The sequence below is a fragment of the Hypanus sabinus genome, chromosome 17 (assembly GCF_030144855.1).
Source record: "Hypanus sabinus isolate sHypSab1 chromosome 17, sHypSab1.hap1, whole genome shotgun sequence".
Classification (NCBI taxonomy): Eukaryota; Metazoa; Chordata; class Chondrichthyes; order Myliobatiformes; family Dasyatidae; genus Hypanus; species Hypanus sabinus.
Window position 1 is genome coordinate 83,717,318 of NC_082722.1, and position 14,559 is coordinate 83,731,876.

General features: G+C 45.0%; 1 protein-coding gene across 7 annotated transcripts in view; it reads left to right on the forward strand.

The window, feature by feature from the left end:
* The window catches only part of LOC132407086 (Fanconi anemia core complex-associated protein 24-like), a 195,941-nt gene that overhangs the window by 107,961 nt on the left and 73,421 nt on the right, over positions 1–14,559 (forward strand). For all 7 annotated transcript variants that reach the window (XM_059993372.1, XM_059993366.1, XM_059993363.1 and 4 more), the window contains 3 exons: positions 2,379–2,449; positions 9,809–9,962; positions 10,515–10,555. In XM_059993372.1, the coding sequence (XP_059849355.1) occupies positions 2,379–2,449; positions 9,809–9,962; positions 10,515–10,555 (266 nt within the window). The remainder of the gene's footprint in view (positions 1–2,378; positions 2,450–9,808; positions 9,963–10,514; positions 10,556–14,559) is intronic.

The window sequence follows — 14,559 nt, forward strand, 5'->3', positions numbered from 1 at the left end:
ACCGATCATTACACTCGCTATGCTCAGGCATTTCCCACCAAGGATCAGAAGGCGACGACAGTGGCGAAGGTGTTATGGGAGAAGTACTTTGTGCATTACGGCCTTCCCAGGCGAATCCATAGTGAGCAGGGGCGGGACTTTGAGAGCCGCCTTATCCATGAATTACTGACTATGCTTGGGGTTGAGAAATCCAGGACTACCCCTTATCACCCACAGGGAGATCCTCAGAGGTTCAACAGGACCCTGTTGGATATGCTCGGGACACTGGAGATTGGGCAGAAAAGTAGATGGAGTCGTCATATTGGACAATTGGTTCACTGTTACAATGGTACTCGCAATGATGCTACAGGGTACTCGCCCTATTATCTGATGTTCGGGCGGGAAGTGAGGTTGCCAGTTGACTTGTTTTGGGGGTGACGTGGGTGAATTACCCGGGAAGTCCTATCTAAAGTATGTGTCCGACATGAAGAGGGAGTTACAGTGGGCGTATGAGTTGGCCAAGGTGGCGGCTACCAAACAAAACCAGAGAAATAAGATGCGGTATGATCGAAAGGTGAAGTTTGTCCAATTATTGCCGGGCGACCGGTTCCTTTTACAGAATTTGGGACTCCCTGGTAAGCACAAGTTGGCAGATCGATGGGCGGCCAGCCCCTATGTAATAGAGAGCCAGATGCCGAAACTGCCAGTTTACCAGGTGAAACCTGAGGATGGGAAAGGGCCTATCACGGCACTCCATCTGAATCACCTGCTGCCCTTGGGTCAAGCGGTGCAGGTGGATAAGGAGCCTGAGTGGGAGGTTACGCCTAGTACAAGGACTCTGCGAGGATGCGGAGAACGGGAAGAGCCCGCTGCTGAAGAGCGGGGACAGGTCCCTCACCTGGGAATGGCTACCGATTCGGAAGAGGGCGACTCAGATGAGTGGGCCCTGTTCCTATTCGCTGGCGCTCCAGTACCAGAAGAGGAGGCTCCTGGCCCTTCCCATACTGAGTTGGGTGAGAGGAGGGAAGGTCTTGAGGGTCAGATGGAGAGGCAGCCAACATTGGGGGGAGAGAGGGTGGAACCCGAGCGTGAGCCGGAGAGATTTCAGGTGAGGGAGGACCCCCGTGAAGAAGGGGGTGAGGGTCTGTCATGTAGACCTGGGGAGTCCGAGACAGTGGATTCGCAGGTGAAGAGAGAGCCCAGTGGGGCAGAAGGAGTATGGAGATCTCAGAGGATTAGGCGCCCCCCGGAGCGGTTGACATATGTGGTACCGGGAGAACCGAGTGTGATTTCTACTGCTCTGGGTAGTTATGTCACTTTTCTGCACCTGGGTTGGGTTTTGTGTGTTACAAGAAGCGTTGGGGAACTCTGGTAATGCCATGAGGGCATGACATTTGCAGGTGGGGAGAGAATGTACAATGTCCTGTGTATGTTACTCAAAATGGGTTTTTTGGTTTGTTAAGAGTAGGAATGCTTCTTTGATAAGTGTTTCTCTTGCAGTTGTTTTGCTTTATACTTGTTGATATGGTAATTGTATTCATTTGTTAACCAATGGGGAATGTTATTTTGTCTTGTGAGGCTGGGAACTTGGGGGAGGGGTTTTTCGCGGGCTTTTTGGGAGAGAGCGGGAGGAAGACGTCGAGGAAGGTGGACGTGCGCTGCACTGCTCGGAAGACCACCGGGCGTGGTCCTAGGTGCGAAGACGTGGAGGTCGGAGGCAAGCGACGATGGGTCGAATGGTTCGAGGTTTGAGCTCCAACAATGTACACTAAACTGACTGAACTTTGATAAGTTGGCGCCTTTTTGTTTGTTTACCTTGCATATATATTGTATTGCCTAATACTCTTTTAATTTTAGTAAACTCTTTAAAGTGTATTCCATAACGGTATTCGTTGTGGGTTTGATACTGTGGGCGGGTGCGAGGCATAAACTCGATTTTCACAGCACCTGCGTGTACGGGCGGTGGGATTGGTATGTGGCTGGATCTCCTTTTCCCCTGGACATATACCAGCCTGTTGGGTAAGTGTTACAGATGGATGCTGCCTTTTTGAGTCGTCGCCTTTTATAGATGTCGATGCTGGGGAGGCTAGTGCTCATGATAGAGCTGGCTGACTTTGCAACTTTCTGCAACTTTTTCTGATCAATGTGGCAAATAAAGCTGATCTTTAAGCAGTCACTTGTGGACTGCTGGTGACTTAAATTTGCTTTGCTTTCCTGCCACTGTGGTAATTATGTGGCAGTCACAATCTTCAGAAACACTATGCCAAGAGAGATTCCTGGGCTGGTCTTCCCACAGGGTTCATGTGTGCTATCAACTCCATCTGATGTCCCAGCTCCTTCCCATTTTGTGTGCACGCGTGCGCAGTGGAGCCCTGAATCGTGTGGTGTTTATATTGCAGGTGTTACCAGAGGGATGACTTCGGCCCAGCCAAGAATCTGATGACCATGTGCTTCACCTTCTATCACATGGGTGAGTGAGAGCTCTGGCTCGATTCTGCTGACTTGGTGAGGCTGCTCCAGGGATCTGTAATGGGGCTGAAGAGCGAGTTCATGCTGAACCATTAATCTGTCTAGTTGTATCGACCAGCATCCAGACCATAGCCCTCCATACCCCTACCGTCCATGTACCCATCCAAATTTCTATCAAATGGGGAAACTGAACCCACATCCACCACTTCCACTGACAGCTCGTTCCACACTCCAACCACCTTCAAAGTGAAAAAGATCCCCCTCATGTTCCCCTTAAACATTTAACCTTTCACCCTTAACCCATGACTTCTAGTTGTAGACTCACCCAACCTCTGGAAAAAGCCTGCTTGCATTTACCCTATCTACGTCCCTCATAATTTTGTACACCCCTATCAAATATCCCCTCAATCTTCTATGCCCAAAGTTCAAAGTGCATTTATTATCAGAGTTTATATACTATATACAACCTTGAGATTGGTCTCCTTACAGGCAGCCACAACATGAAGAAACCCAATAGAACCCATACTTTTAAAAAAGAGAGACTGTCGAGCATCCAGTGTACAGAGGGGAAAAAAGGTATGCAAACAGTGAAAGTAAGCAAATAATATTCCGAATTGAAGTTCATGAAAGTGAATCCACAGACATGAAGCCATTCACAGCCAATCCAGGCTACAGTCTCAGTGGAGCACAGAGATGAGTAAAGCTTGCTGAGCAGCAAGCTGAATACTGGCCTGGTCTTCTCCTCCAGCCCCAACACCCTGACTTTTTCAACCTTAGGGAATAAGATCCTAACCTATTCAATCTTTCCCTATAACTCAGGTCCTCCAGTTCTGGCAACATCCTTGTAAATTTTCTCTGTATACTTTCAAACTTATTTACAGCTTTCCTGTAGGTAGGTGATTGAAACTGCACACAATACTCCAAACTAGGCTTCACCAATATCTTGTACAACTCCTGAACACAATACATTGATTTAAGAAACAGGAAGAGACTGTATCCTGAACATACTGGAGGCAATATTCAGAGTGCTGTGCATCCTGGTGATAGACATCACTTAATGTACATTTATACTCTTGACCGGTGTGTTGGTCATCACATCAGACTAAGTACTGATACAAACCTCAAATACCAGGACTTGTGAGGTCAGCGACTGTGTGGATGATATTGAGACAAAGCTTAAGCATTTGTAATAGTGTTCAGCCAAAGTGACTTCCATCAGCTTCAGATTTCATCTCAGTCTTGGTCCAACATAAATCAAAGAGCTGAATTCCAGCGAGAGTGGCAGTGACTGCCCTTCACCTCAAACCAACATATCAAAGAGTATCATAGAGCCCCATAAAATAGAGGATCATCAGAAAGTAGGTGTAGGTGTTATCCAACTGGTCCCTCAAACCTACCCACCATTCAATATGATCATGGCTGATCTACCTCAGGTCTCATCTCTTGCTCTGACGGTACCCAGTTCAGTGGTTATTGAGGGTAAAACACAGGCACAGCAGTTAGCAAATCACTTTCTAGAGCCAGTGACCTGGGGTCAATTCCCACCGCTGTAAGGACATTCTCCCTGTGACTGTCCTCACACGTTCCAGAGACTTACCATTTAGTAGGTTAAATGATTATGTGGGTGTAATTGGGTGGTGAAGGCTAATTGGGCTGTTAGGGCCTGTTACCATGCAGTACAGTGCCTATAAAAAGTATTCATCCCTCGCAGAAGTTTTCATGTTTTATTGTTTTACAACATTGAATCACAGTGGATTTAATTTGACCTTTTTGACACTGATCTACAGAAAAAGACTCTTTTGTGTTAAAGTGAAAACAGATCTCTACAAAGTGGTCTAAATTAATTACTAATATAAAGCACAAAATAATGGATTGCACAAGTACTCACCCCCTTTACCATGACACTGCAAGTCATCACTGATGCAGCCAGTTGGTTTCAGAAGCCACATCGTCAGTGAAATGGAGATCACCTGTGTGCAGTCACGTGTTCCAATCGATCACAGGAGAAGTACACCTGTGTCTGGAAGCTCCCACTGCTGGTGAGTCAGTGTCCTGAACACTCCAAGCAACTCTGTGAAAAGTTATTGAAAAGCTCAGTTCAGGAGATGGATACAAGAAAATTTCCAAGTCACTGAATATCCCTTGGAGTACAGTTAGGTCAATCATCAAGAAATGAAAGAATATGGCACAGCTGTAAATCTATCTAGAGCAGGCTGTCCTCAAAAACTGAGTGTCAATGCAAGAAGGTGACTCGTGAAGGAGGCTACCAACAGATCAATGACAACTCTGGAGGAGTTACAGGCTTTAGTGGCTGAGATGGGAGAGACTGTGCATTCAACAATTGTTGCCCGGGTGCTTCACCAGTCGCAGCTTCATGGAGAGTGGCAAAGAGAAACCCACTGTTGAAAAAAATGCACGTGAAATCTCGGCTAGAGTTTGCTGGAAAGCACATGGGAGATTCTGAAGTCAGCTGGAAAAAAGTTTGCATGGACTGATGAAACCAAAATTGAGCTTTTTGGTGAACAGACTAAATACTATGGTGTAAGCCAAACACTGCACATCATCAAAAATACACCATCCCTACTGTGAAGCATGGTGGTGGCTGCATCATAAGGCATAAAAGCAGAATTGGGCAATTTGTCCCATTGAGTCTGCTCCGCCATGTAATCATGGCTGATCCTTTTTTCCCCTTCTCAGCCCCACTCCCCAGCCATCTTCCTGTAACCTTTGATGCCCTGTCCAATCAAGAACCTGTCAAGCCCTGCCTTAAATACACCCAAAGATGGCCTACATAGCTACCTGTGGTAATAAATTCCACAAATTCACCACCCTCTGGCTAAAGAAATTCCTCCAGGTCACTATTTTAAATGGATGCCCCTCTATCCTGAGGCTGTTTCCTCTGCCCTAGACTCCCTCACTATGGGAGACATCCTTTCCATTTCTACTCTGTCTAGACTTTTCAACATTTGAAAGGTTTCAATGAGATCCCCTTTTGTTCTAAGTTCCAGTGAGTACATTCCTTGTATGATAACTCTTTTATTCCTGGTATCATCCTTGTGAACCTCCTCTGAACCCTCTCTAATCCCAGCACATCTTTTCCTAGATGAGGAGCCCAAAACTGTTCACAGTACTCAAGCTGAGGCCTCACCAGTGCTTTATAAAGTCTCAGCATCACATCCCTGCTCTTGTATTCTACACCTCTTGAAATGAATACTAACATTGCATTTGCCTTCCTCTCCACCGACTCTACCTGCAAGCTAACCTTCAGGGTATTCTGCACAAGGACTCCCAAATCTCTTTGCATCTCAGATTTTTGGATTTTCTTCTCATTTAGAAAACAATCTGCATATTTATTTCTACTGCCAAAGTGCTTGACCGTGCATTTTCCAACATTGTATTTCATTTGCCACTCTCTTGTCCGTTCTCCTGATCTAAGTCCTTCTGCAGCCTACCTGTTTCCTCAACACTCCCTGCCCCTCCATCAATTTTCATATCATCTGAAAACTTTGCAACAAAACCATCTATTCCATCATCTAAAGCATTAATATACAGCATAAAAAGAAGTGGTCCCAACACCGATCCCTGCAGAACACCACTGGTTACTGGGAGCCAACCAGAAAGGATCCTTTTATTCCCACTCGCTGCCTCTTTCCAATCAGCCAATGCTCTATCTATGCCAGTAACTTTCCTGTAATGCCATGGCTCTTGGTAAGCAGTCTCACGTGTGGCACCTTGTCAGAGGTCTTCTGGAAGTCCAAACATACAACACCCACTGTGGGATGCTTCACTGCAACAGGCCTTGGAAGGCTTGTGAAGGTAGAAGGTAAAATACAGGGAAATCCCAGAGGAAAATCTGATGCAGTCTGCAAGAGAACTGCAAGTAGATTTGTTTTCCAGCAAGATAATGACCCCAAGCCAAAGTTACACAGGAATGGCTTAAAAACAACAAAATTTCATGTCCTAGAGTTGTCAAGTCAGAGTTCAGACCTCAATCCAATTGAGAATTTATGGCTGGACTTGAAAAGGGCTGTTCGCTCACGATCCCTGTGTAATCTGACAGAGCTTGAGTAGTTTTGTGAAGAAGAATGGGGGAAATTTTCAGTGTCCCCATGTGCAAAGCTGATGGAGACCAATCCACACAAACTCAAGGCTGTAATTGCTGCCAAAGGTGCATCTACTAAATACTGAAGAGGTTGAATACTTGTGCAATCAATCATTTTGTGTTTTATACTTGCAATTAATTTAGATCACATTGTAGAGGTCTGTTTTCACTTTAACAAAAGTCTTTTTCTGTTGATCAGTGTCAAAAAAGCCAAGTTGAATCCACTATGATTCAATGTTGTAAAACAATAAAACATGAAAAATTCCAGGTTGTGGGTGAATACTTTTTGTAGGCACTGTATCTCTAAATAAACTAAAAACCATTTCAGTGATGGGAGTCGTACCTAGCATGAAGAATAATGGCTGAAGTTATCAAGGGTCAACCATCCCAACTCCAGGATGTCACTGGGATTTTCACTGACTTCACCCCACCCATCTTCAGCTCCTTCCTCAGTGATCTTTCTTCCATCACAAGGTCAGACGGGCTGAGTATTTACTGGATTTTCCATTTCCTTTCCATTGTGCAGCATCCCTTGGTTAGCTAACCCTCCCCAATACAAGCCAATCTCCCCACACAGGTACAGTTCCTCATCCTGTTGTAGTTCCAACTAGTCTGGTGTATACAAATCCCATTGGCCCCATAATCTAAAACTATTGCACTTCCCTGCCTACAACCTAGGCATTCACTGGCACAAGCTTAGGTAGTGAGTAACTAGCAGATTGCTCTCTTTGACCTCTCCTCCAGCTTTCTATAAGCCTCCTCCTTTCTTTCCCTTGTCATGGATTGTGACCAGTGGCTGCTCAGTGAGTTCCTGCCCCCTGTAATATATCTGATGTCCCAGCCACAATCCCAGGCCATGCTCATCTGTGAATCCCCATTAATATATCGGATGTCCTAATATAATGGAGTAGAGAGAATTACAGAGGAATGAGGGAGGAATTGGCCAGATTTGATTGGAAAAGAACACTTGCAGGGATGATGGCAGAGCAACAATGGCTGGAATTTCTGGAAGCAATTCGGAAGGCACTGGATATGCACATCACAAAGAGGAAGAAGTTTTCTAAAGGCAAGATGACACAGCTATGTCTAACAAGGGAAGTCATAAAAGCCAAAGAGAGGGCATATAATGGAGCAAATATTAGTGGAGAGTTCGAAGATTGTGAAGATTTAAGTACCAACAGAAGGCAATGACAAAAGTCATTAAGAAGATAAAGATGGAATACAAAAGTAAGCTAGCCAGTAATAAACAGAATACCAAAGTTTCTTCAGATACATGAAGTGTAAAAGAGAGGTGAGAGTGGATATCGGACCTCTGGAAGACGATGTTAGAGAGATAGTAATGGGGAACAAGGAAATGGTAAACGAACTGAATAAGTTTTTTGCATCAGTCTTCACTGTGGAAAACACTAGCAGTAATGTGGAAGTTCCAGGTGTCGGGGGATGAAGTGTATGGAGTTACCATAGCTAGAGAGAAGGTCCTTGAGAAACTGAATATCTGAAGGTAGTTCAATCACCTGGACCAGATGGTGTACACCCCAGGGGTCTTGAAAAAGATGATGAAGCGATTGTGGAGGCATTAGTAATGATCTTCCAATAATCACTAGATTCTGGAATGGTTCCAGAAGAATGGAAAATTGGAAATGTCACTCCGATCTTCAAGAAGGGAGTGAGGCAGAAGAAAGGAAACTATAGGCCTGTTTGTCTGACCTCGGTGATTGAGAAGATGTTGGAGTCGTTAGTTAAGGATGTAGTTTTGGTGTACTTGGAGGCACATGATAAAATAGGCCGTAGTCAGCATGGTTTCCTCAGGGGAAAATATTGCCTGACAAATCTATTGGAATTCTTTGATGAAATAACAGGCAGGATAGACAAAGGAGAATCAGTTGATGTTTTGTACTTGGATTTTCAGATGGTTTTTGACAAAGTGCGACGTGAGGCTGCTTAAGAAGCTACAAGCCCATGTTTTTACAGGAAAGATTCTAGCAGGGATAAAGCAGTGGCTGATTGGCAGGAGGCAAAGAATGGAAAGGCTGGCTGCTGATGACTATTAGTGTTCTACAGGGGTCTGTGTTGGGACTGTATTTTTTTTACATTATATTAATGTTTTGGATGATGGAATTGATGGCTTTGTTGTAAAATTTGCAGATGATATGAAGATAAGTGAAAGGGCAGGTAGTTTTGAGGAAATAGGCTATAGAAGGATTTAGATTGAGTGGGGAAAGAAGTGGCAGATGAAGTACAGTGTCAGGAAGTGTATGGTTATGCACTTTGGTAGAAGAAGTAAAAGAGTTGAATATTTTCTAAATGGAGAGAAAATACAAAAATCTGAAACTCAAATGAATTTGGGAGTCCTTTTGCAAGATTCCCAAAATGTTAATTTGCAGGTTGAGGCTGTGAAAGGAAGGCAAATGCGATGTTAGCATTCATTTCAAGACAATTAGAATATAAAAGGAAAGGTGTAATGTTGAGACTTTATAAGACAGTGAGGCCTCACTTGGAGTATTGTGAGCAGTTTTGGGCCCCTTAGAAAGGATGTGCTGAAACTGAAGGGGATTCAAAGGAGGTTCACAAAAATGATTACACGATTGAACACCTTGTATTATGAAGAGTGTTTGGTGCCTTTCGGTCTGTATTCTATGAAATACAGAAGAATGAGGGGTGACCTCATTGAAACCTATCGAATGGTTAAAGGCTTTGATAGAGTGGATATGGAGAGGATGTTTCTTATGGTGGGAGTGTCTAAGACCAGAGAACACAGCCTTAGAATACTCCTTTTAGAATGGAGAACAGAAGGAATTTCTTTAGCTAGAGAGTGGTGAATCTGTGGAATTTTTTGCCACAGGCAGCTATGGAGGCTGTCTTTATGTATATTTAAGGCATGGATTGATAAATTCTGGATTGGTCAGGGCATAAAGGTGTAAGGGGAGAAGGCAGGGGATTGGGGCTGAGAGGAAAATTGGATCAGCCATGATGAAATGGTGGAGCAGACTCAATGGGCCAAATGGCCTAATTCTGCTCCTGTATGTTACATTCCAGTCACAACTCCAGGCCCTGCTCATCTGTGGGTCCCCTTTATCCAGCGGCCTGCTGTAGCTGAACTCTGTCCGATGTGCCACAAGTGGCTGGGAGCTGACGTGGCAGTGGGATCTGAGTAGTTCCTCAGCTCCAGGCTGGTGTGCCTGTGTGCAGATGTTTGCCTCTGTGCCTGACCGTGTTGTGTGTGTGTCCAGACTTCACAGTTATCTTTGTACTCTGCAGGCAAATCACATCCAAGCATGCTTGAGCTGAAGAGAAAGGCCGCGGGGTCTGGGGAGAAAACTGGGAATGGCTGGCTGGGTCGGAGAGACCTGCTGAAGAACACGGAAAACATGAAGGGATTCTTTGGGGCTCTGGAGATGAAGCTGAAGAATGGGTAAGTGTACTGCAGCAAGTTGCCAAGCATAGCTCGGCCCCCTTCCAACACGGTAGCAGGTGCAGACTCAGAAGATTCTATACTGCAGTGAACAGAGTCTTAGAGTGAAACTATACAGACGCAAATACTCACCATGTCAACCATAGTGTCCACCCAGCTAGTCCCAATTCCCTCCAAACGCTGCCCTTTCATGACCCTCTCCATGTGCCCCTCGCCACCTCTTGCATCATTACTCTGTTTATTTTTCGACCAGAGCAGTCAGTTCTATCTCCTCTGAGCGAGTTGCTTCTGGACCCAACATTACACTCACTCAACTGTAAAGGAGTGTGAGCTGTCACAAGTCTGTAATTGTAGATGAGGCCAGTCTCTGTTCTTTTGAAGGGGTCTCACTGGAGTAGCAAATCTCTTGATTAAATCGGGCTGGGATAGAGAGATTTGGTGTAGCCTCTGCTGCCGTGCCCTGGTGGTGAGCTAAGGGGGAAGGACGCACATCCTGCTGTTCACTTATTGTTCAGGCAAAGCCACTAACTCAGAGCCTTGCTTACGTTGCAGACATGCGGTAAACCGGGCCCAGGAGAAGCCCAAGCATGGAGGTAAAGATCCTTAAAGGTTTCTCTTAATTTGTCATTTGTGCATCGAAACATACAGTGAAATGCACCGGTTTGCATCAATGGCCAACATAGACTGAAGATGTGATGCTGGCACCACACCATGCTTCTGGCACCAACACAGCTTGACAACATCTCATGAGCCCTAATCCCTATGTCTTTGGAATGTGAGAGGAAACTGGAGCACCCAGAAGAACATAGAAATCTACAACATGTTACAGGCCCTACGGCCCACACTGTTCTGCTGACTATGTAACCAACTCGACACTGCCTAGAATTACCCTACCAAATCACCTTCTATTTTTCTAAGCTCCATGTACCTATCTTAACAGTCTCTTAAAAGTACCTGTTGTATCCACCTCTACCACCTTCGCTGGCAGTGCATTCCATGCACCCACCACTCTCTGTGTGGAAAAACTTAGCCCTGACATCCCCTCTGTACCTACTGCCAAGCACTTTAAAACTATGCCCCCTCGTGTTAGCAGTTTCAGCCCTGGGAAAAAGCCTCTGGCTATCCACACAGTCAATGCCTCTTGTCACCCATACACCTCTATCAGGTTACCTCTCATCCATTGTTCCAAGGAGAAAAGGCCGAGTTCACTCAACCTATTCTCATAAGGCGTGCTCGCCAATCCAGTCAACATCCTTATAAATCTCCTCTGCACTCTCTCTATAGTATCCACATCCTTCCTATAGTGAGGTGACCAGAACTGAGCACAGTACTCCAAGTGGGGTCTGACCAGAGTCTTATATATCTGTAACAATATCTCACCACTCCTGAACTCAATCCCACGGTTGATGAAGGCCAACACACCAGAAGCCTTCTTAACAACACTGTCAACCTGTGCAGCAGCTTTGACTGTCCTATCGACACAGACCCCAAGAGCCCTCTGATCCTCTACACTGTTAAGAGTCTTACCATTAATGCTATTATTAAGAGGTATTTATTGAATACTTTACTTCAGTATTCACTATGAAAAAGGATCTTGGTGATTGTAGTGATGACTTGCAGCAGACTGAAAAGCTTGAGCACGTAGATATTAAGAAAGGGGATGTGCTGGAGCTTTTGGAGAGCATCAAATTGGATAAGTCACCGGTACCAGCTACTGTGGGAGGCGAGGGAGGTGATTGCTGAGCCTCTGGCGATGATCTTTGCATCATCAATGGGGAAGGGAGAGGTTCCGGAGGATTGGAGGGTTGCGGATGTTGTTCCTTTATTCAAGAAAGACAGTATGATGGAGAAGATCCTGAGAGGCAGGATATATGAACATTTGGAGAGGTAAAATATGATTAGGAATAGCCAGCATGGCTTTGTCAAGGGCAGGTCGTGCCTTACAAGCCTGATTGAATTTTTTGAGGATGTGACGAAACACATTGATGAAGGAAGAGCAGTAGATGTAGTGTATATGGATTTTAGCAAGGCATTTGATAAGGTACCCCATGCAAGGCTTATTGAGAAAGTAAGGAGGCATGGGAACCAAGGGGACATTACTTTGTGGATCCAGAACTGGCTTGCCCACAGAAGGCAAAGAGTGGTTGTAGACAGGTCATATTCTGCATGGAGTTCGGTCACCAGTGGTGTGCCTCAGGGATCTGTTCTGGGACCCTTACTCTTCGTGATTTTTATAAATGACCTGGATGAGGAAGTGGAGGGATAGGTTAGTAAGTTTGCTGATGACACAAAGGTTGGGGGTGTGGAGGGTTGTCAGAGGTTACAATGGGACATCGATAGGATACAAAACCGGGCTGAGAAGTGGCAGATGGAGTTCAACCCAGATAAGTGTGAAGTGGTTCATTTTGGTAGGTCAAATATGATGGCAGAATATAGTATTAATGGTAAGACTCTTGGCAGTGTGAAGGATCAGAGGGATCTTGGGGTCCGAGTCCATAAGACGCTCAAAGCAGCTGTGCAGGTTGACTCTGCATACGGTGCATTGGCCTTCATCAATCGTGGAATTGAATTTAGGAGCCGAGAGGTAATGATGCAGCTATATAGGATCCTGGTCAGACCCCACTTGGAGTACTGTGCTCAGTTCTGGTCGCCTCACTACAGGAAGGATGTGGAAGCCATAGAGAGGGTGTAGAGGAGATTTACAAGGATGTTGCCTGGATTGGGGAGCATGCCTTATGAGAATAGGTTGAGTGAACTTGGCCTTTTCTCCTTGGAGCGACGGAGGATGAGAAGTGACCTGATAGAGGGGTATAAGATGATGAGAGGCATTGATGGTGTGGATAGTCAGAGGTTTTTTCCCAGGACTGAAATGGTTGCCACAAGAGGACACAGGTTTAAGGTGCTGGGGGTTAGGTACAGAGGAGATGTCAGGGGTAAGTTTTTTTTCCTCAGAGAGTGGTGAGTGTGTGGAATGGGCTGCCAGCAACAGTGGTGGAGGCATATACAATAGGGTCTTTTTTTATGCAGCTTAGAAAAATATAGGGCTATAGGTAAGCCTACTAATTTCTAAGGTAGGATCACGTTTGGCACAACTTCATGGGCCAAAGGGCCTGTACTGTGCTGTAGGTTTTCTATGTTTCTACTATATCTTACCATTATATTTGACCTACCAAAATGAACCACCTCACACTTATCTGGGTTGAACTCCATCTGGCACTTCTCAGCCCAGTTTTGCATCCTACCGATGTCCTGCTGTAACCTCTGACAACCCTCCACACTATTCACAATATCACCCAACCTTTGTGTCATCAGCAAACTTACTAACCCACCCCTCCACTTCTTCATCCAGGTCATGTATAAAAATTAACTAAGAGTAGGGGTCCCAGATCAGATCCCTGCTTAACACCACACTGGTCACTATTCTCTATGCAGAATACAAGCCATCTACAACCACCCTTTGCTTTCTGTGGTCAAGCCAATTCTAGATCCACAAAGCAATTTCCCCTTGAATCCCATGTCTCCTTACTTTCTGAATGAGCCTTTCACAGGGAACCTTAACAAGTGTTATTGAAATCCATATATACTACTAACACTGCTCTACCTTCATCAGTGTGTTTTGTTACATCCTCGAAGAATTCAGTCAGGCTCGTAAGGCATGACCTGCTGCCGATTCCTAATCAGATTAGGTCACTCCAAACGCTCTTAAATCCTGCCTCTCAGGATCTTCTCCAACAACTTGCCCACCACTGAAGTAAGAGTTGCTGCTCTATAATTTCCTGGATTCTACTCCCTTTCTTGAACAAGAGAACAACATTTGCAACCTTGCAGTCCTCCAGTACTTCTCCCCTCTGTATTGATGATGCAAAGATCATTGTCAGAGGCTCAGCAATCTCCTCCCTTGCTTCCCACAGTAGCCTGGGGTACATCTCATCTGGTCCTGGCGAATTATCTAACTTAATGCTTTTCGAAAGCTGCAGCACATCCTCTTTCTTAATGGCTATATGCTCAAGCATTTCAGTCTGCTGTAAGTCATCCCCACAATTGCCAAGGTCCTTTCCACTGGTGAATACTGAAGCAAAGTATTCATTAAGTACCTCCATTACCTCCTCAGACTCCATGTACGTTTCCACTATCGCACCTGATTGGTCCTATTCTCACTTGGCTCATCCTCTTGCTCTTCATATACTTGTAGAATGCCTTGTGGTTTTCCTTCATCCTGCTCACCAAGGCCTTCTCATGGCCCCTTCTAGCTCTCATCGTTTCATTGTTAAGTCCCTTACTGGCAACCTGTAATTTTCTAGAGCTCTATCAGTACCTAATTTCTTAAACCTTTCAAAAGCTTTTCTTTTCTTCTTTACTAGATTTTCCACATCCTTTGTACACCATGATTCTTTTACCCTACCATCCTTTGCCTGCCTCAATGGAACATACATTTGCAGAACGCCATGCAAATGTTCCCTGAATATTTGTCACATTTCTGCCATTCATTTCTCTGAGAACATCTGCTCCCAGTTTACGCTCCCAAGCTTCTGCCTGATAGTATCATATTTTACCTCACCCCAATTAGATGTTTTCCCAAAGTGTCTGTTCCTATCCC